Source organism: Vicugna pacos, chromosome 11, assembly GCF_048564905.1.
Source record: "Vicugna pacos chromosome 11, VicPac4, whole genome shotgun sequence".
Classification (NCBI taxonomy): Eukaryota; Metazoa; Chordata; class Mammalia; order Artiodactyla; family Camelidae; genus Vicugna; species Vicugna pacos.
In genome coordinates this window covers 65,260,054-65,284,462 of record NC_132997.1, presented here as the reverse complement: position 1 = coordinate 65,284,462, position 24,409 = coordinate 65,260,054, and the positions used below count along the sequence as shown (strand labels likewise).

Here is a 24,409-nt window from a genome sequence, read left to right as displayed (position 1 = left end):
GAAGTTAGAGAAATCTATACATTAAATTCATAGAACTGTCTTCCAAAATAAGAAAAAAGTTCAATTTTACTATATGATCATTTAAAAAACTGCATATATTTCTAAACACCAGTAAATTCAGTTAAAAGTAAAACTAAAATGTATAATTAAAATCATTTCTAAAATCAAGTATTTAGGAATATAACAAAAAATGTTCAAGTTGTTTAAGAAGAAAATTTCATTTAAAGACACTAGAATGGAGAGCAGAAGACCAACAAGGCTAAAACATTTGAAGGGAAGAATAGTAAATTGGGTAGAATTAATTTATTAGATAGAAAGACTTATAAGGTTAAAGTAATAAAGAAAAATGGGTCTTAATTCTCCTAATATATCAGAATAAGAGAATAGCAAGCTCAGGTAAAGATTCATGATCTGTGGTACTTGGTTTAGGTCAGGATGGGCAGTGCAGATACCAAAATCACTGGTTATCTATAGGGAAATGCATGAAGTTGGTTCCTGACCTCACACTGTACAAAAAGGTCAATTCCACACCTAAATGTAAAAGAAAAACATATTTAAAAAATCAGGGACAGTTAGGAGAATACTTCTGTCATGCTAGGATAGAAAAGAATTTCTTAAATGAGAATTTTAAAGTATAAACAATAAGGGATAATGTGGTTAAGTACAATTATATTACAATTAATAACTCAGGCAAGACATCATAAAAACAGGAAAAAGATAAACTACAGTCTTATGAATCAATTAAAAATGACAGTCAATTCAATAGAAAAATAGGCAAACATCATCAGACACATTACAAAAAAGAAATACAGCTGGCCCACAAAATAAAATGAAATAATATGAAAAATGCTCTCCCTTTATTAATAATCAGAGAAATGCCATCTGATACCTACCTTATTGGCAAAAATTAAAGTCTGACAGTATCGAGTGTTGATGACAATATAGACGATATGAACTTTCATTCACTGATGGTAGAAATGTAAGTTGGTATAACCTCTTTATACCAAGACTGAGTCAATACTTAGTGAAATTGAAGATGCATATACTTCATTACCTTATTCTTCTTTCATAAGTGTTGATCCTAGCGAAACACCACATGGACACCACAAAACATGCAGAAATGTTTATAATTAATGTTGTTAATAGCACAGCAAAGCTAAAATATAACAAAAATAAACCTGGAAGAAATCCACATTTACATATACAGAGTCATTAATAAAATATATTCATATAATGGGGTAATATACAAATGAGAAATGAAGTACAGCTACATATATTAACATGGATGAACTGAATGAATCTCAAATACAATGCTAATCAAAAGAAACAAGTTGAAGAATAAGTGTGATATATTATTTATATAAAGTTTAAAACTAGGCTAATATGTGGCATTTTTGCATGTAGTGAAGTGCATGTGCACACACACGAAATTAGTAGCACTAGAAAGGGAATCTTGAACATGAACATCATAGGTGTTGGGGGAAGGAAGTAGAACACATGATGAGAGAGATTCTAATTCATTCCTGTGTTTACATAAAAGGTTCAGTTGTCAAATCAGACTCATGGGTATCATAGGTCTTACGGACATGAATGTAGCTAATGACTCAAAGGATGCATACAAACTTCAAGCTCAGGAAAAATCCTTCCCCTGTACATGCCCCAAACTATCAGATACAGTTCCTAAAAGTGTTTTTCTGCATTAGGAAGCATTTTGGTTTTGGAATAACAGGACCAGTTTCTGAGCAATATGTGCAGAACTCTGTTTGAAAAGAGCTGCTTCGATTTGGGGACTCTTCATTTTTATAATCTATTGATCACTTAGGTAGAAAAATGCATATCTAACCCTATTTTCCAGCTGGGTTTGCCCACAGATCTGTAATTTCCATATTTCTTTACAACAAACATTGCTTTGTTTATAAAACCTGTTGAATCTGTACTAAAACATTTCATTTTGCTTTTGAATTGTTCTTGGATAAACATGTTGGTTGAGCACATTGATATTGTTTATTGAAAATTTTGATATCAAAGATAAATTTTGTGTTCTATTTAAAATATCTAATTTCTATTTTGATTCTTAATTTAAAAAATTATGTATACAAAATTTAAAAATAGTTCCAAAATTTTAAATTACAAGATCATGCATATATTTTATAGAAAATTAATATATAGATAAGTAGAAGGATCATAAAAATACACACGTTCTCCTGTTTATCTAGAACTAAAAGTGGTTAATACTCTAAAGAGCATTTTATGGCAATAAGAGCAATAGTAGTGATATGGGATAATCATAATGAAATGCATGGAATTTCTGAAGTAGAAGGAAGAGAAATGGAATAAAGGGGAAAATAAGGGAAAAAGGAGCCAACTTTGGGGGACACTTAAAATTAAGAGGATGCTTTTCATTGATTTTTCTCTCATTTAATTCACACATAGCACACAAATATACACATATGAGATAACCTCATGTTATCCCACCCAAGGTGGTGGGATAATAAATGTTCAGAGCAAATACTATCTTTAAGGCTCCGTAGCTAGTTCCCTTCTGCAGCATTGTGGACCATAAAGTACCTTGTGGTTTAGGTGGAAAGAATATGGGTGCAGGTTAAAGTTAGAGAGGCTATCTCTGTATGTTTAACTTTCTCTACCTTAAAATTTTTTCCCATGCAAATGTCCATGAATGGTGTCTGTGCATATTTAGAATGATATATACAAAGAAAACCTGTGGATATTATAACTTTAAAGGAAAATTTTGATTCTTGCTCTTTGAGTTGCTTGTTTTTTTCATATACATAAATTATAGGAGATAGATTTTGGAGATACATTTTTCCTCACATTTATTATGTAAGCAGAAAATGCTTCATTCTGTAGGTGGACCATTTTTTTTTGTCTTGATCACTCCATTTCAGTAACATAATTTTAAAGAACATTTCAAAACCCACCACCATTTCTCCATGGCTTGCATAAATCTGCCATTTTGGATTTCTAATTTTTTTTTGTTGTTAACCAAATGGCAAAGTACAGTTATATAATGTATTCTTACTATCTAATTTGAATTAATGAGCTTAATTTGTAGTTTATTACACTTTAGCCCATGACTTTTTTTTTTAACATCCAGGAGGACCAATAATTTCGTTGAGTTGCCTCATTGTGCAGTTGAGAAAACTGAAGTTCAGAGATAAAACGGTGTATCAGTGTTTGTCAGATTGGGCTGTACCGCATTTGCATCTCAATCACCCACATGACTCTTTTGAAATGCATATTTCCAAAACCCACTCAGTCAGAACCTCAGGAATAAGAGTTCAGTAACCTTTATTTTAAACAAGACACACCCCTACATAGTCTCCCCCCACACAATTAAGTTTGAGAATCACTATGTGAGTGCATTTCCATTTGCATCTGTAAAAGCCTCATCTGTATGCCAATAAGCATCTCTCTGATGTAACTCAGTGGTTTTAAAAACTGCATTTCTATGGTTTTGCAATACTGTGTGGAGGAATAATCAAATGGATCGGTGAAGAATAATAATTGAATTCCCTCCACCTTGTACAGACCTTCTTAATGCTTATAAAAATTTTAGTCTTTGACATCAATCTCTAAATTCAGAAACCTGAGGGATAGTATTTTTAAATGTGTTTAAGTGTCTGGCATTGTCTTAAGAAATTAGTTTTTCTATTTCATTACGTTTTCCAGGTAGGTGAATTTTAACTGCTTAACCTTCCTGGATGATATGTAGCCAGTATTACAAATGTTTGCAGAGCTTTAGAAGGAAATGAATTAACAAAAATGAACAATTACTGTATTTATGTCTTTATTTATGCAACAAATACATTGTTACTTGCTTTCCACTGACTATCACCCAACCCCCAATTCCTATGTGGGCAGAGATACCATGTTAGTAATGAAGATTTTTTGTTCATGAAATTTATAGCTCCTTATTAAGAACCTATTAGAAATTATAGAGAATGCCAAAGAAATACCCATTTCTTACAAGAGCATACTATTTATTATGGTAAAAAAGACATAGGTGTAATTTATATATCTTCAAAAAATAATCTTGCTGAATGAAGCATACAGATCACGAGGATGAAAGTCAAGTAGAGGCCTGTGGGAAGGCTTCATGACATTGTGGCCTTTGAATGAAGGCTGGATTCTTCTTAGCAAAGGGATAGGCATGTCCTAGAGGAACGGGGATGTGCATGTCTAGGTGTATAGAATGATGTTAAGTGAAGCCAAGAAATGGAGACAATATAAACATCCATCTACAAAGAAGTAAATAAGTAAATAACAGATTAGAAGAAGACAGTAAAGTCTTAAAATGTATGGACTAGATTTGTATATAATAGCTTGGAATAAATAATTAAAACAATGTTAAGAGAAAAGCGTAAGTCTCAGAATGATACATACTGTATTATGCTATTCATGTATTTTAAAAACGCATTCATATAAACCTGTAAAAAAGATGGGAGGAATGCTCATTAAATTCGTCATAGTGATGGCCTCATAGGAGGTAGGAAATGAGACTAGAGATGGGGATTTGAGTGAAATTCAAATTTCTAAATGTTATTTGTTGACAACTTGAAAGTACAGCAAAGTATTTGGAGATTATTTCTTGGGCTGCATGGGCATTTGTGCTATTATTCTTTGGCCTCTTCAGTGGTACTGTACTCTTTTTCTTCTTAAAAATAAGTTAAAAAATAGAATTAGCATCATTAACTAGTATTTATTTGATCATCCAGTGTGTTGGCAGTGGAAATAGACTTTCATTGTTTCTCTATCTAGGTAAATGTCACTCGTGAAGACTCACCAAGTGAAGACCCGGTCTTTCTTAGAACTTTAGGAAAAGGAGACTGGTTTGGAGAGAAAGCCTTGCAGGGGTAAGTAGATCCCATTTTACAAAATTTTTGGTGGTGTTACATATATCTCTGTCGTAAATATTGCGCTTCTAGCAAAATAGGTTATTTAGTGCTTATTCCACCATCAGACACAGACACAGACCCTTGATGACCATTCTTACTACCAGCTGGACTTGGAGACTCTTTGGATAGGCTGTGGAATTGACTGGTTAACTCTGTGCGTGCGTGCGTGCGTGCGTATATGTGTATATGTATAGTCAGTTTACAATGTTGTGTCTATTTCTCGAGTACAGCATAATGCTTCAGTCATACATGAGCATGCATATATTCGTTTTTATATTTTTCACCATAAGGTACTACAAGATAATATAGTTCCCTGTGCTACACAGTATAAACTTGTTTATTTTATATTTATTAGTATCTGCTTTACTTCTGTAATAAATCATTTCTGTATTAATAGGAAATTTTCTCAGCTTTGTATTCTTTAATTGCAACCTCTGCAAAGACTTTAAAAGAGAAGTCTCTACTAAGCTCATTTTGTACAAAAATTTTATTCAGAATCATAGGAAGATAATTGGTTGAGATTTTTTAGATTCCCAAAACCTGATTGTACAAACAACAGATCACAATGTAATGAAGCCTTTCTGGGAGTCACCTCTGGGTGGTGGTTGTCATCGCTGTGGTAGTGGAGGTGAAGGAGGAGGTGGAAGTGAAGGTAAAGTAGGTCCGGATTCACTGTGAACCGGCTCTGAAGGCTGGACTCATTGAGGTGTTACTGCAAAATCACTGACATTATGCTTGTAAACTAAGACCTCAAGAGGCAAGTGTTTGGGATTTCTTCCCATATACTAATGAAGAAAAACCCAATTGACTTTGTATCATGCATTTTACAGAATGCATGGCAAATATGACTAATATATTTGGATATTTCACTTTTGTTTTCCAGTAAGTAACTATCTAAGTTATCCATATGGATGAGGCTTTTCAAAGTTCAGTGCTGTATATGTAAGCCAACTGAATAGCGAATAACCAATAAACATTTATTTTTGTATCAAATGCCAGGTACAGGAGTGTATACTAGAAAGACAGCAAATAGGACATAATTTATTTCTAAAATATGTGGAACAGTCTGTTTTGCTTCCATTTCAAATTATGCCTTCACTTAAAAAATAACGTAAAGATTTTGCTAAAAAGTATTATGAGGAAATAGTTTGGAGAGTTTTAATTTTTAAAACCACAATCAGTTGGCAGATTTTATTTTCTTTCTTACCGTTTCATAACTACAGAAATGAAAGAGAGATCCTGAAAGGTCATGTTACTCAGGCCACATTACTTTATGAAAATTCAGAGCTAAATGCATTTGACTGACCTTTTTTCTTTAACTTGGTTAATTTCACCTTTATTTAATGAACAAGTACTTGCTGCTAAATATTTCCAGTGGCAAAGCTGGAGGAAATACCACGTTCAATGTGGCTGCATAAAAGAATGCAATAGACATCATCTTCCTAGTATAAACTGCACTAAAAGGAACCCTTTGTACTTTACCATTCTTTCACCTGTTATAAATGTAGAGGATTCTAGAGAATAAAATCACCTGATCATTGGTCCAAGATTAGATGCCTCTGTAGAAACTTCATTTCCAGCAGAGCCCTTAAACATTTCAGTCATCTTTGACTGAGATCACAAGTGGAACACCAACACATAAAACATAATTGAGAATTGATAGGTTTTCTTTTGTAGCTTAATGTCACTGAATTTTGGTGCTAATTGTAGAAAGTTTTACAGTGAAAACACCTTCCCAGAATGTCTCATGAAGTGAATTTGGGGATATGGTTTACAGAAAAGTTACCAAATTTTGCTTTTATACTGAAATTTAAGTTAATGATATTCCCTCTAGACTGAATTCATTTTAGTATATGGTTATTTCTGTGGACTGTCTGGTTCCAAAACTCTTTTGCATATATTCAGGCCTCTTCACCCCACTCCCACCATTTCCCACCACACCTTATCCCCGTCATACCCCCATTTCTCTTTCTTCTTTATGCCACTTACTCTTACTTTCTCACCGCTCAACCTGGCTTTATCAGCCTACTCTATGTATGCCCTCTTAAGTGTCACCAGGAATTTGCTATTTACTGCAAAGAATAGTCTTTTTTTTCTGTCTTCATTTGACTTCACTTCTCAGCTATGGTTTTACACGGCTGACCACACCTTTTCTTCTTTAAAATCCCCATCTTTTGAGACCCTTGAAATTGTTAACATTCTTTAGAATTTCTCATTTCATTTCCTAAAATTCACCAATGTTTTGTCCTAAACTCTATTGTACACATCTTCGTACAACATTTAGGTCTGTGATGGACTATTACCTCAATGAAAAGAAATCCCAAGTACTTGTATTTGATTTGAGCTCAGCATCTGGCACTTTTTAGATACTTAGAATGTGTTTGTTGAATGAATGAGTGAACAAATGAACCTCCGTAACGATGCCCAGTCTGGCAATGCTTTCTGCCACTGATCACTTTCACTACTGGAATTTGGTGGTGGATAAGGATTTACGAACTCACTTGACTATAGAGGGCAGGCAGGTAATGAAAACAGGTGAAAATAAGGCCAGTGAAACTGGTGGCAAACTACAAAGTCTTATGCAATGCGGACGGCAATTACAGAGCTCCAACTCATTGCTGTGCTTTTTCAGTTTTTAAAGAAAAGCAGAAAAAGTGAGTTTTGAAAAAATATATATGCTTTTGTAGCTTGATTTAAAAAAAAAGAAAGACAGCTCTGCAAGCAAACAACACATTTCTACAAAGGATTTGACCTGTGAGTTGCCATTTCATGATTTCTATCAATGATATGCCTCTTTAAACTACATAACTAGATTCCTGTTAGGGAAGCCTGGTAGTTTTACCCTTCTTACCATTTCCTTTTGATTATTTTTTGACATTTTAATGTTTTGATGTTCTATGTCTGTAACCTGTTTTTTACTCTGAGTTTCTATGTTCTTTTTTGATCTTTGAATTTCCACGTTTACTCCCCAAATTCCAACTTTACACAAATCAGATTGATTTGTTTTACTTGTTTCCCTCCAAATAACTTTAAAAGTTATGTAACTTTAGGTTATAAAGTCTTCTTGAGCAACTGTGTATGTCCTTTTGAGTAACAGCTATAATTCTTTGAAAACCTTAGGATTTTTATCCTTGGAAGGCAGATTTTATAGTTGGCATTCCCTGGGTGTACATAACACAGCATTTCAGATTGTTCTCTCACATATAAAATTTATAGATACTGGGGATTTTTGTTTTGTTTTCCTGAGGATGTTCAGCAGATCATTATATTGATAAAATGATAATATTGAAATTAAACCTTGACCATTTTTTTTAGAATTTGAGAGTGCCTAGTACTAGTATTGGTTAAACACACAGTAGATCATTGAATGACAAAGCTGAGATGTGACCTCAGTAACCCAACTCCAGAACTCCACCATGAAGTTCTGCCTCTAGAATTAGCAAGTTTTGTTTCCTTGTTGGTTGGAGACATACAGTTAGCTATCCTGTAATCTTCATTGTAATAATTCACTAACCAATAGCATCTCATTACTAGAAAAATTTGGTTCAATTATTGCTTTCTCTTTTTTGGTTGACATGAAACAAATTATTCAGTATTGTTTGGCTTAAGCATTATTTTTGCTGTGATAATGGTTTTTCCACAGCAGAAAGAGGACGAAACATTTTACTCTTTTCAGAAGTACTCCTTTATATAAATGAAAACTAAACTTGTGTTTAGGAGAATTTGTCAGGTTAAGTCCAAGAATTTATGAATTAATCCATCTACGTTTTGACATATCATTGCTTCAAGATCTCTACCTGCAGTGAAACCATACAGAATTCACATTGGCATCAGATGATGTCAAATTCTAAGCCAAACACATAGTTTGCATCTATAGTTGTGAGAAATTTTAAGTCCAAGTTGAACCTGGGAGAGATGGGATTGAGCCCCGACTTGCAGACCACTGTCCTGCCCTTTCCCCTAATGTTTGAGTCTTGAGCGTAGTGTATGGTTAAGAGTTCCAGCTTAGAAGTCAGACTGCCTAGGTTAGCAACCACTCTGAAATTTACAAATTATGAGACCCTGAGAGGCTCTCCTTTGATCTGAAATGGAGGTGATGGTTGTACCTACCTTTTTGGGTTGTCTTGAGGAATAATCAAGGGAATATTCATAAAGCATTTGGGTGAGTACCTAGAATTTAGATTAGTGCTCAAAAAAGTTAGCTACTATTATCACCATGACCATAATTTTTATTTTTATTTTTATTTTTATTTTTATTTTTATTTTAATTTTTATTATCATTACCGTCCCCATTTCCAGGAATGTTCTGCTACTTCTTGACTTCTAAAGTTTAGAGCATTTGGTATAATTGATATGGAATTCAATTTTGAACCATCCACTCACTGAGCAAGCCGGTTGATCTCTCTGGGTGTTTCTGAATTTGTAAACTGAGCCAGTTGAAGTAGATGATCTCTTAAATTTCCTAAGGTTGCAACCTCTGCTTCTCTTGAGATTTGTCCTCTTTACAACTGGAACAGACCCTTGGATGCCAAGTGCAGCCCTGGGACACCCTATTAAGTGGTGACATTTGATAGCGGACCTCTATTAGCAGGGGCCCCACCCTCCAGGAACTATCCCAGCTGTTGCCTATCGTTCTGAACACCTAGGCCATGTGCCAGGCCCTTCCTGGTTAATGCAAAAATGAAAGCCAAGTCAGTTTAACAGACTTTGGTACTAGAAGTCTGTGTTTCCCTAGATTCTCCCCACATGGACTACGAGCTTGGGCAAGTTAACTAACGTGTGTTAACCTCCTTTGTTTGAATTAATAAAACAGTAGCACATGAAATCATATAACAAACACTGGATACAGCATTTTAATATTTTGCAATATTTGAATCTGATTATTATTCATTTATTTATATGGAAATAAAATACTATAAATAAGAGTTCAAGCTTCTCTTGGGTCCTCTGCCAAGTCCTTTCCCTCCCTCCCATGATCATCATCCTGTCCCTGCACCATTTAGATGGGGTAGAAAGGCTTTCGATCTCCCAGTTGCAAGACATCATTTTCTATGTCCCTCAGGGAAAATCTCCTTGACGTTTACCCAGGACAATGTAGAGAGTTATTTCTAAAGCTTGTGTTCTGTGTGAAGAAATAATCCAGGACTTATAAGGGACTTGGTCCCAGTTGCCATCTTGATAGGGCCGTAGCCAGACTTCTTCACCTGCCCCTTGTGAGCCCTCTTGTCCAGCTCTAGCTCATTTCTCTAACCTTAGGACCCCTCTTGATTCTCTGCACCTGAGACTTTTAGGGTTTTTCATTTGTTCTGTTTTTTAGTGAGGATTATAATATGGTTTTTAGTGAAGAATATTCTTATGAGGATTATAATGGATTATCTATGTTAAATGTAACAGAATGTTACATTTCCCCCTGTTGTCCTGGATTTGTGGCTAAGATCCAAAGCCAAAAAGCTGCCAATACTTTGGGCCAACTTCTTTTTGCACAACTGACTGGGAAGAGTCAGAATCGCTTTGTTAGTATCACTCCTACACCATAAGATGGAACAAGTAGGGACATCTGATGTTGGCCTGTTAGGGAGAGCAGTGTTCATCAAAAGAAGTTCTCTCAATTCTCTGGTGTCAGCTTGCGCTTGTTGAGGATTTACAGGTAAACAGGTAATTAAAATAGTGCGCTAAGTGATATTATGGGAGAATCACGAAGTGTTATAGCAACTTTATTTTATCTCTATCTCCATCCCAAAACTTTTTCCTGAGCTCCAGACCCAGTTTCCAATGAGGCAAATCCACTTAGACATCACTTAGTTACCCCAAATGATATGAAGACAAAGCTAAATTTTCTCTCTGCCCCCAACCAAATCTCTTCCTTTTCAAGTGATTCCTATCTTAATAAGTGTTTCTCAAATCAGACATTTGGACATTATCCCTGACTCTTTTCTTTCCTAAAATACCCTAATCACTGATAACTAATCCTATTGATTCTACTTTCTAAATAACTCTCAATATCACCAATGTCTTTCCATCCTCACTGGTACTATTCTGATTAGTGCCACCATGCTCTGTCACCTGGAAAACTGTAGGCCCTTCTGATTGGTCATATTCTGTGTCCAGTCTTGCTCCCCTCCCATCCATCACACAGATTAAGATAATTTCTCGGTATCAGTTTCTAGGGTGTTCATGGTAAATTACCACAAACTGAGTGTCTTAAAAACAATAGAAATTATTTTTATTTTTTAATCTTATTTTTATTGAAGTTCAGTTGATTTACAATATTAATTTCAAGTGTACAGCAAAGTGTTTCTGTTATACATGCATGTATACTATCAGATTCTTTTCCATTATAGCTTATTGCAAGAAATTGAATATAGTTCTTTGTGCTATACAGTAGATCCTTGTTGAAAACAATAAAAAATATTTTTAATACTTCTGGAGGCTAAAAGTTCAAAATCAAAGCATCACCATGGCCATGTGTCCTCTGAAAGCCCTAGGGAAGAATCTATCCTATGGCCCTCTCCTAACTTCTGGAGGCTGCCGGCAATCTGTGACATCTTTGACCAGTAGCTTCATTATTCCAATTTCTGTCTTCTTTACATGGCTGTCCCCTCCGTGTGTGTCTGTATCAAAATCTCTCTCTCGATATAAGGATACCAGTCACTGGATTTAGGGCCTACCCTAGTCCAATGTAGTAGCTTCTTAACTCTGCAAAGACCCTATTTCCAAGTAAGGTGACATTCATAGGTTTTTGAAGCGTAGCACTTTGAATAGCTTTGGGGGGACACAATTCAACCCATAACATTCTGTAAAACAAGTAGCTTCATGTCATTTTCCTTCTCAGCGGCTATCTGTGGCACTCCCTGCTGTGAGATCTGCTCCCATATTATTACTGCAGTCTCATCACCCACATGCCTGCTTCATGATCGATGTTTTAGTCCTACTGAGATCTTTTATGTCATCATAATCCCCATGGTGTGTTTTGCTATTAGGTATTTGCCATTTGGATAGTCTTTATGATTATAGTTCCTCCTGGCATAGATGGATAACTGAACCTAAAACAAGCTCCGAGTGGGATGTTAGAATCTGGAAGCCCAGCACAGCACAGCGCCCAAGGGTGGAGGCAGGTGGAAGCTGACCTGTTGCTCTGTAGGCACTTAGACTCATGATACGGACGTCCTCTCCTGTATCTTAACATAAAGAAGCCCAGGATACGGTACCTCATTGAACTTTGAGGTCAAGGATCCCATCAGAAGATTTATGAGAGTCGTATCTTGGTTTTAAAGAAAGTATATTGCATACAAAATATAATTACACTTCCCCTCCTCCCCTCCCCTGCCACATATACACAACCCCCTCCCACATATACACAACCCCCTCCCACACACACATCCTAAATTACAAATAGTAGTATAGGAACACCTTTGGCCTAGCCTACACACACTACTGAAGATAATTTAATCAAGGAAATCTGAATGCATGCTCTCTGGACGTCCCTAAAGAACACCTTCACCTGGAATATGTTAGTTGTACAAAACTACTTTTTGTTGTTGTTTGAATTTACTTGATAATCTTGTTAATGCTTTAGTGTGCACTATAGGCTCAGATATATCACGCGTAGTTGACGTAGCTTGTTGTAGTTGTCAGTAACTGATCAGTAACTGAAACAAGATACATTAGTTTCAAATTAGCAAATTGGTTGTTTTAAAAAAAATTCTGTTAAATGCTAGAGGATTTGTAAGAGAGGACTTTTCTTCTGAAGTGAGGCTTTGGATCTGCTTACAGAAATGATTATTTATATAAAAAGGATTAGATTGTTGTAGATGTTTGGGAAAACATCACAGTCTTAGTATTTTTCCATAAAATGTTTTCTTCATCCCTGCTGTCTTAAATATAAGGTAATTTCAGTGGTGGAAATTGAGATACTTACAAAACAATTCAGTCCCTCATTGATACTCTCCAACATGTCAGTCAGATACATAATTTCTCTCAGGTGCCATCAGATAAGCAGATATAATGTAAATTTGAAAATCTTTTTAAACAAATATACAAATGTTTCATTTGAAGCTAATTTCCTTGTTAATGAACTTGGCTAGTACTTTGTGTCTCTCATTTTTATTCTTTCTGTGTCTAAATGATTATTTTTTCCTTCATACAATGTAGAAGAAAAATGACTTGTTATAAATCATACTTTGGACAGGCAACAAAAATTTTGATTGGTTATATTCATTGTCCTTACACTAATTACTTGTGATGACTGAAAAAAAAAATGTTTTAAAGCCCACTGAATATTCTTGCCAAAAATTATTTTTAGATGTAACATTTACTAATATATTCTGATTAAGACTGTGTCCACATGAAACAAGCATTTCCAGCTGTATTTGGCTTCACAGTGTCCTTGTTCCTCATTCACACAATGAAATAAGTGTGGGAGATCTTTCTGAAAAATATGCTATGTTTGTCTTAACCCATGTTCCAGGCACTAGGACAATTAAAAAACAAAAACTAAGAAAACTTAGGACAGTTCAGGTAATATTTAAGGGGTTTCAGGTTCACCACCCCTTTCCCAGGACCATGTTCAGATATGTCAATAAATAATCTTATAGGTATTTACAGTTTAATCAAGCAACTATTAAATTTGAAAAAAATGCCATTATAATAGCATTCAAAATTATGAAGTAGTGATAAATTTGATAAAAGATGCGTATGACCTGTACAATGAAAAATGTAAAACATTTCCGAGAGAAATGTTGAGATATACTGTGTGTGTTACATTACTTTCATACATAAGACTCAATATTGTTCTCCCAGATTGATCTATACATCCAGTGCAATTCCAGTCAGAATCCCAGCAAGTTTCTTGTAGAAACAGAGCTCAAAATTCATATGGAAATTTAAGGGACCTATAGTAAACAAAAGAACTTTGAAAAGAAGAACAAGTTCAAAAAGTCAAACCTACGACACCTTGAGACTTATGTTAGAGCCCCCGTAACTAAGGCAGTGTAGTACTTACGTCAGGTTAGACAAATAGATCTATGAAACAGAATAAAGAGTTCCAAAATCGACCACACATATATTGCTACCTTAGTCAGTGCAGGCTGCCATGACTAAATATCACGGAGTGGGTGGCTTAAACAACTGAAGTTTATTTTTTCACCGTTCTGGAGATTGGAAGTCTGAGATCAGGATGCCAACACGGTTGGGTTCTGGTGAGGACTCACTTCCTGTCATATAGATGGCTCCCTTATTGCCGTGTGCTCATATGGCCCTGAGCACATGGAGAGAGAGTACAAACTCTCTGATGTCTCTTAATATAAGAACACTCATCGCATTAAAAGGTCCCCACCCATATGACTTCATCTAAACCTAGGTATCTCCCAAAGACTGCATCTCTAAAAAAACCATCATATCAGAGGATAGGGCTTCACACAAGTCACACAACTGAGGGGGACACGCAGTTCAGTCCATAACATTTGTCAGTTGATTTTTCAACAGCAATTCAAAGACAGTTCAGTTAAGAAAGGTCAGAATTTTCTATGAATGATGTGGAAACAATTGAACATCCATTAAATTAAAAAAGAAAACCTTATACCTTGCATCATATACAAAAATTAGCTTAAAATGTATCATAGACCTAAATGTGAAACCCAAACTATAAAATCCTTAGAAAATAAGAGATAAGTTTTGTGAACTTTGGTTTGGCAGAGATTTTCATATATGTATAATTATATATACGTGTATATATATAAAATACCAAAACATGATCCATAAAAGGAAAAAAAGACTTTATTAAAATTGAGAATTTCTGTTCATTGAAAAACATTATTAAGAGTAGGAAAATATTTTCTCACAGATTGAAATAAAATATTTGCAAAATATATATCTGAAAAAGGCTTGATTCCAAACTATATAAAGAACTCTCAAAACTCAGTAATTAGAAAACCCAATTTTTAAATGGGCAAGTGACCTGAGCAGATATTTCACTGAAAAAGAGAAGTTGACCACAAATAAACACATGAAAATTGGCTCACCATAACTTATCATTAGGATAATGCAGATTAAAACCACAATGTCCGTTAGAATATCTGAAATTTAGAAGATTGATTGTACCAAATGTTGGAGACAATGTGGAGCAAGTGAACTTTCATACACTGCTGGGATGGGGAAGGGATGAAAATGAAACAACCACTTTTTAAAACAGTCTGGTAGCTTCTTAAAAAGTTAAACATATTCCCTGGCTTGTGATTCATCCATCAGTGGGTATTTAAAAGAAACCTGAAAGCTTCTGTCCATACAGAGACTTGTCCACAAATGTCCATGACAGCTTTATTTGTGATACCCCAAATTTGAAACAACCCAAATGTGTATCAGCAGATGAACAGATAAACAAATCATCATGTATGCATACCATGAAATACTTTTGAGCAATAAAATGAATAAATATTGATACCCAACACTCAACAACATAGATGAATATCAGAATAATTATGATGAGTGAAATAAGTCAAGTAAAGAATATGTACTGTGTGGATCAATTTATATAAAATCTAGAAAATATCAACTAATCTGTAGTAACAGAGCAAATTAGTGGTTACCTAGGGGTGGGGGAGGGCCCTTGCCTTCTCCAAAAGGATGTTAGCATTTCCAGGCTGATGAGGTAATTCCCTGCTTCAGCCTTTTTCTGAACAATAACATAGTTGAAAATACAGATTCAGAAATCTAGATAAATAAATTTAATACTAATTAAAGAAATAATGCATAAAGTATATATTTTACACAAAGTGTTTATTGTACTGCCTAAAGTCATCTGAAGCAGCAGAGATCCTCATATTCCACATTAGGAAATATAAGATAAACTATTTATTAAAAGTTAAGCCAGTATACATATATGTAACTATAATATACTATAAGATTTTAAATTTAAACAGCATGCATTTTCATGTTCTCTTAAATTTGTTTGTTGTCTTAGCAGAAATGTATTGCTTACTGTTTGACACTGAAGTGTTTAAAGGTAAACCAGGCTAACTTCCTGCCCTCTGAGGCACTGTGCAAAATACTCTTACATACATTATTCTGTTTCATTCTCATGGTAATTAATATTAGCCCCATTCTACATGTGGGAAAGCTTAGGCTCAGTGAGGTTAAGTAATGTGTACAAAGTTAAACGGCTAGTCAGCAGAGAAGCTGGGGTTCAAACCCGGGTCTCTTTGGTCCCATCATGTGTTGTCTTTTCATCTGACCATACTGCAGTTACATGTTAACAGTGACCAGCTCGGAGCAGAATGAACCTCCCAGGGAGTTCTCAAAATTGGGAATTTCATTTTTTTTTTTTAATTCAAGTATAGTCAGTTTATAATGCTGTGTTAATTTCTGGTGTACAGCGTAGTGATTGAGTTATTTTCATTATAGGCTAATACTAGGTATTGAATATAGTTCTCTGTGCTATACAGTATAAATTTGTTTATCTATTTTATATATAGTAGTATCTTCAAATCTCGAACTACCAATTTATCCCTCCCACCCCTTCCCCTGAAGTAACCATAGGTTTGTTTTCTATGTCTGTGAGTCTGTTTCTGTTTTGTAAATAAGTTCATTTGTCGTCTTTTTTGGATTCCTCATATGAGTGATATCATACAGTATTTTTCTTTCTCTTTCTGGCTTACTTCACTTTGAATGACAATCTCCAGTTTCATCCATGTTGCTGCAAATGGATTTTATTTTTTATGTCTGAGTAGTATTCCATTGTATAAGTAATACCACAACTTCTTTATCCAATTATCTTTTGATGGACATTTAGGTTGTTTCTATGTCTTAGCTATTGTGAGAAGTGCTGCTGTGAACAGTGGGGTGTATGTGTCTTTTTGAATTAGAGTTCCCTCCAGATATATGCCCAGGAGTGAATGCATTTTTATTATAGCCTCCCTTTCCTACCAAGTGAGGTACTCTAGTACATGGGAGAAAAGCATATAGCTGTTTTTTTCTCTATTCTCTCCTAGTTCATACTCTCTTGAGATACTTGATACATTTGTCCTCTGCCAATCTCCGTGATTTAGATAATAGGGGCTCATTTACTATAAAAATACTTGTGATTTCATCCTGGCTTCAGCCCTAGTTTCCTATTACTAATTGAACATGATTTTAAAGCAAATGGACCTGATTATCCCCACACTATTCTTTCTAAGTGACTGAAGAACCTTTTAAAAAAAACTATCCCATAGCCCAGATCTGTGGATATTAAGAGCTTATTCTGTAAGATGTAATGGCTGTGCTTCTGTTTTCTAGAATCTTCCTGAGGGTTTGAGCTTAGTTGGTACCTCAGCATCAGTGAATGACAGTTGCCTGCTACCCAGATGGCCGACTGCTTCTCTTACTGCCTACCTAACAACATCTTTGTTGCAAACCCGCTCTCCATATGGGGAAACATGTTGGTTTGAAAGGAACGTTTTCCACAAACATTTCATAAGAAGAATACAGGCTTTCTACCACCCCCATCCATATGTACATTTTCCACTTAGAAACATGGATTTGCTATCCTGGAGAAATAGTTGTTTTTTTTTTAAAGACTTTTGAATTTGTGTTATAAAACACAAATAGGCAAAAATTGTAAAGCATGTGCCTGATGTTAAATTTGTGAATTTTAAAATCATGAATTTTAAAAATAATTATGTATTTTTAATATATGAGGGGAAAATAAAAGGTAAATTTCTTTCATTTTAGACCTACCCCAGAATAATCACAATCTGAGGTCATAGAAAATAATGAGTTTTAGAACCTTGGCTGCTATAAGCAGTTGCTATTTTGTATCTTAACTTCCCACGTTCACAATCCATATACTAGTATCTGGTACCATATGCTCTCCGCATTGCTGCGTGCACCTAATGAGCTCTGGGGATAAGCCAGCTGTCACACACATGAGACTACATTAGCCCATATTTATTTTTATTAATTTCAATTTTATGGTATTTTTATTCAAAAGAAGGCTGGATAAATTATTCTGTCACCAGCCACAACAAAGTTCATTAATTTCCCATTCGCTAAAGTAGAGTGAGTCATTTAAGAACTGGAATATAAATCTTTCTGTTTCTCCTTCTAGCAATATCTAAATATCCTGAAAAGAGCTGCTTAGCCAAAGACTATTTAAAGTAGCAAGACTCTATGTTTGTGAAAATGGGAAATAATTTTTAAGTGATTGATGATATCTTCTATTTTAGTTTTTATTATTCCTTTCAAGATTCAGAGTGAATCTTGGATCTCTGGGTCCCCCCTAAGAACAGAGTTGGATATATTTATTACAAGCAAGAACCACGACAGAGAAATCTTTACTAGCATTTTTTCTTTCTTTCTCAAATTTGTTGTTTTTCCTTCAAACCAGTCACTCTGTTAAGAACACCTTCATTCCCCTAGTCACCCAGGTTTGAAAGTTAAGGACAACCTCTGCAACCCTTGCCCCGCCCCCTGACATACCACTCCTTCTTCTGTATTTTGACACCAAATTTTATGAACGATTTCCACAGTTTTTCTCACATTTCTTTCTTTCTCTCTTATATCACTTTTCTGACTGAAAGTCAGTTCTTTTCTTTACCTGTAACTTATGCTATTAGATTTTTTTTTTTTATTCACCGTATCCTAATACATCATAAACACCATAACCCTGGCCAGGCAGGTAGGCTCCTTGTTCTGCCTTGAGCTTTAGCTGTTCCCATTCTGGTCCTTCTTTGCTATGCCTCTTTCCAAAGAGGGAGGGCTCTTCAGGGTCAGGAGAATATGCCCGCCTGGAGCATAAGCATCCCCTTCTAAACCATTCTTCATAGAGCAGGGTAACGGAGATAGGATGGTAGGGTAAAGAGACACTTACAATGGTTTTAAATTGAAGTATAGTTGATGCACAGTACTGTTTTAGTTTTAGGTGTACTACACAGTGATTTCACCTTTGCCTACATTATGAAATGATCACCACAATAAGTCTGGTAACTGTCCCCATACAAACTTATTACAATATTATTGACCATATTCCTTATGCTGTATATTACATCCCTGTGGATGATTTATTTTATAACTGGTGGTTTGTACCTTGTAATCCACCTTCACCCATTTTACCTCCCATCCCCCTTTCCTCTAGGAACTACCTGTTTGTTCTCTGTATCTGAGTCTGTGTTTATTTTGTTTGCTTGTATTTTAGATTCCACATAAGATAGATCACATGGTATTTGTCTTTGTCTGACTTATTCACTTAGCACGATACTCTCAGATCCATCTATGTTGCAAATTTCAAGATTTCATAATTTTAATGGCTAATAGTTCATTGTATGTATATACCACATCTTCTTTGTCTGTTTATGTGTCAGCGGGCACTTAGTTTGCTTCTATATCTTGTCTGCCATAAATAATGCTGCAGTGAACATTGAGGTGCTTGTATCTTTGCAATTAGTGTTTTTGTTACTACATCTTCACCCTCCTGCCTAGTAGTTGTGGTTCCTTTTTTGTCTTTGGTCATGGAAAATCTTTTCGGGTCATTCTCATAGATAGTTGCTCTGTAAATAGTTCTAATGTTGATGTGTCTGTGGGAGGAGGTAAGTTCAGTGTCTTCCTGCTCAGCCCTCTGGGTCACCTCTTCTTGGGATATTTGTAATTTTAAGTTGGGTGGTCAGCATGATAGTCAGTAAGAAAGTGATACTTGAGCAAAGATTTGAAGGAGATAATGGACTGAGCCACAGAGATATCTGAGGGAAGGGTTACCAAATCTACTGTGTATTGTTGACGAACCAGCCATTTTGTGTCCTTTCTTATCTCGGAGACTTGGGAGAAGTTATTTCTCTACCTGGGAAGCCCTTTCATGTACCTGTTACTGTGCTTATAAATGTTTAACAGCCAGCTCCAGAGGGAAAGATAAGCACTGGTGATTACTGATCTCTGTGGTACGAACACTCTACCCGTGACCAAGTTACCAATATGATGGGCTCTGAATGTGAAGTTGGGAGAGATGTGCAAAGTCAGCTCTCAGTGATGGTATGAGGCAGCTCCAGCTTAGCACTTCACTTGATTTTTTTCTTCTCATGAGGTGTCACTTATTTAAATTTTCCTCTGCTCTTTAAATTTTATCTCATGGTGGGCTTGATACTCTTCTTCTGTCCTCCAAAGAAACACTACATTCTTACCTCTAGTGTAGCATTTTCATTTTCTGTCTACCCATATATCCAAAAGACCTAAGCATTTGGGGCAATTAGCATTTTTATATTGATGGTGCTTACATAGTCCCTCACATAGCAGTAACATGTAGTATATTTCTTAAATCACTGATTTAGTAGATACTTTGTTCTTTAAAATTTTTTCTTCTCATATTTAATGGTTATTAATTAGTTATCTTAGAGTGATAATGATATTGTGGTTATGACGTTCAAGAGAGCCCTTACATTTTAGAGACTGCCAAATATTTGCAGGTAAAATATGTGGAGTCCAGATTTGATTCACAAAAGTTCAGTGGGTGGGAGGGCATGGATGAGAAGAGATTGGCCAGAAATTGTTGTTGACACTGGGTGACAAGCACATTGTCACTCATTCTAGTTTTTCTCTCTTGCTCCAAATATGTTTGAAATTGTTCATAATAAAGTGTAAATAAATTCATTCTAATTTACCTAATTTGAGATTGTTTGTGATACATTTTCCTTCTGAGGTAGGTACCAAAATTATTCTTCACAGTAATTTGCTGCATTTCAGTAGTTAATTCTTTAAATGGTTTTTGTGTAGTAATCACCAGTATAGTTACTTTAAAATGGAGCATTTACTTTTTATTCCTCGATGCTCAGGAAATATATTGTATAGCTGACTGACTAAAAAACTCAAAAACCAAAGCAAAGCGAAAATAAACCACAAAAAACCAACACCTACACAAAGTATCATGTGATCTAGAAAACTTAGAAAAGGCCCAGTTCATAATATTCTATGAAATTCTTTCTTGGCTTAAATAATGTTTGGGAAGTTTTCTTTCATGTCTGCATGTTTAACACCTTTTACTTTAAAATGATTAGTCAGGAAATGGTTCATGTAAAATTGCCACTTTGAGTTATTTTACAAAAGTGGTTCTCTGACAGTCTCAAGGGTAAAATTTATGAGAGGCAAGTACAGAACAAAATCTATTTTTTCGGTGGTTGCACATACATACCCAGTGTTTTGCCTAAAGAGTTCTAGGATGGATGTGAAATTGCCTAGGAAGTTAGATGTAGATTTATTTTGTGTTAAACCAGAGTGAAAAGAATATGTTCCAGTCTAGCAATATTAGTAAACCCTGCTACAAGTATAAAGAAGCAAAACATGTCCGTAAGGACTGGAAGATCAGTGGGCACTAAAATGAAGATCTTCTGTTGCTTATTCTCTTTTATCTGCGCTGAATTTTAAGTTATCATTTTACATTTCAAATTAATGTTTACATAAATACATAATAAGGAAATGCCATTTGATATTTATGGACTATAAAGAACCTTGCTGAAAGACTATAGATAGAACTTTGTTCACGGAATTAATATAAGTGATATGGCTGATTTTAATATTAGCTCATAAATAAGCCCAATTTTATGAGAAGTTCATTAGAAAATGATTAGTAGTACATTTAAAGTGCTTGGTAGGCTCTGTATTTTTTTTTTTTTTTTAGGAGCAGTAAAGCTTTCTTTACTACTCTCATATTGGATAAAATGCATTTCATTTACATAATAGAACAAAACTAATGTCTGCTCAACTAAGATGCTTTTAAAGACAAATGAACGATTTTGCAGCTCCAAATTTTATTACCTGTATTCACTCACTTATAATAATGAGACCTGATTCTACTCGAAGAGTAAAGTTTGAAATATCTACTTCCTTCAGAGTTACTTCTGTGGCATAATTTCAAATTCACATAGAAGTTGCAGGATTAACACAGAAAGCTGCCATATATATTTATCCAAATTCACCAGTTTTTGACATTTTGCTGTTTTGTTTTATCACCTTCTCTCCCTAATATATTGATACAAATGTGTGTTATGTAATATATAATTTATTTGTGAATTATTTGAGAGTAAGTTCAATACATTATGCTCTTTGCCCCTAATGCCTCAATGTTTGTTTCCCAAGAATAAGGATATATTCCTATGTAATTACTTTGTTACCAAAATTTGAGACATTTAACATTGGTATTTTATCTCATCTATAGCTCGTTTCAATTTTGCAAGTTGTCCCAGTAATGCCCTTTAAAGAACTCATTCCTCCAGCTCGGAATCCCACCTAGGATCGGGTATTGTATTAATGTCGTGTCTCTTTGGTCTGCTTTAAGCTGAACATCCTTGTTAGCTTCCTGTTTTCTTTCACGGCTCAGACATTTTTTGAAGACTTCAGGCTAATTGTTGTGGAGAATATCACTCAGGTTGGGTTTGTGTGATATTTCTTCATGACTGGATTCATGTTCTGTATCTCCAGACAGGATATAATGTAAGTGATAGTGTTTCCTTCTTAAATAGGTCTCAGTTTGTTCCATTTTAAAATGAGAATAGTAATGCCTACCTTGCAGAGTCGTGAGAATCAAATGAGGTTAGTTGCTGTGAAGTGCATTATTCAAAGTCTGATATGCAGGAAACCCTCGGAATAGGGTTGTTATGTCATTATTAATGCATATACCAAAAGAGGAGTTATATCCAAACTCCTTTCTTTCTTCTAATTTTATTGAGATGTAATTAACGTACAGTAGTGTTTGAGGCATACAGCCTAATGATTTGACTTCGATATACTGTGGAATGATTACCATACTCAGTAAAATGTGATACACTGTTATTTCTATCATTTTAACTGTTTATTTCTTGTTAAAGACATCTCAGCAAACAGAATCTAATTCCAGAAACTTGAACCTATTTAATAACTTTTTTGAAATATTAACATAAGTATGTTTGTTTCAGGTGTACAACGTAGTAATTCAACACTTGTATATGTTACAAAATGATCACTACAGTAAGTCTAGGTGCGCTTTGTCACCATACAAACTTAATAAATATTATTGACCATATTCCCCATGCTGTACTTTACATCCCTGTGAATTGCTTATTATATAGAAGTTTGTATTTACTGATCTCCTTTATCAATTTTATGCCCTCACACCCAACCTTCCTCCCCTGTGGTAACCGCCAATCTGTTTGTTTTCTGTGTCTGTGAGTTGAAGGTTTGTTTTGTTTGTTTTGTTTTGTTCCTTAGATTCCACATATAAGTCAAATCATGCAGTATTTGTCTTTGATTTATTTCACTTAGCACAATAGACTCAAGGTCCATTTATGCTGTTGGAAATAGTAAGTTTTTATGGCTGAGTAATATTCCATTGTGTGTGTGTGTGTGTGTGTGTGTGTGTATGAGTGACATCTTTATCCATTCACATCTATCAATGGAAACTCAAGTTGCTTCCATATCTTGGCTATTGTACACAATGTTGTGATGAATATGGCATATATATATTTTCTAATTAGTTAAGGCTGCGATCAAGTCTTAAGGAAGAATTTGCTTCATAATCTTTCAGGTTTCAGACAGAGTTCAGTTCCTTGAAGTTATAGAACTCAGGTGGCTGTTTCTTTGTCAATGTCCCTTCCCCTTTTTAAGCCAGCAGAGATGCCTGCTCCCTCACTTAGAATCTTCCTCTATTCCCCTTCTGCTACCAGTGGGAGAAAACTCTTGACTTTTTAAAGAGATTATGTACTACCTCAGGACATGCTCCAACTGTGCCATATAACAGCCTGTTCACAGGAGAGATGTTTCATCATATTCATTGGTTCTAGGGGGTTCAGGGAAGTACCTATTCGGGGAGCCATCTTACAAATTCTGCCTGACACGGTAATATCTTGTTAATCTGTAGAGTTGTCTGTCTTCTTTAGTTTTGTTCCTACCATGTGGGTAAACAATTTGGGTGTAGATAAAATGTCCTCCTTGTATAATATGATGTTTTAGGCACTGCAAACAATGTGGCCCATCGTGGCGATTTTCATCAGTAGGGTAAACAGTCTTGGGTTATGTCAGATCTGTTTTTATTTTGTAGAGATTTAAGCGTGAAAAAATAGTATTGAAACTGATGCGTTCTAAAAAAGATGATCAGAGTGGTTTCATTGCATAAGCAAATCACGCTTTTAAGTGCTCATACGAAAGGAGTGAAGGAGCAAACCTTAACACACATTCTTTCCATTTTGATCACCTGCTTGTGGTGCAGTAGTCCCAAATGTGCAATCATAATAAGCTGATCAGATAGTTCCTGTTCAGTGTAAGAAAAAGAGTTTGGGAAAGTGGGGCTGATAGGAAGTGGCTACATAACTACTTCCAGCCATGCAGTTCTCCTAGGGTTACTAGCAGTTGCCCTTGTGATAGCAACTGAGACTGTATTTGAGAGCATCAGCCCTTAGGATTTTTCTGAGATGCCCACATTGGGCTCAAGTTTGTTTTCTCCATTGTTCTTCAGACCTAATTTTCAGCTTAATTAGCATTTTATCATGCCTCAGTTTGACTTCTTA

General features: G+C 35.2%; 1 protein-coding gene across 2 annotated transcripts in view; it reads left to right on the top strand.

Moving 5' to 3' along the window:
• Positions 1-24,409, top strand: part of PRKG1 (protein kinase cGMP-dependent 1) — a 1,109,393-nt gene that overhangs the window by 911,530 nt on the left and 173,454 nt on the right. For both annotated transcript variants that reach the window (XM_006206633.4, XM_006206634.4), the window contains exon 7: positions 4,780-4,874. In XM_006206633.4, coding sequence (XP_006206695.1) covers positions 4,780-4,874 — 95 coding nt within the window. The remainder of the gene's footprint in view (positions 1-4,779; positions 4,875-24,409) is intronic.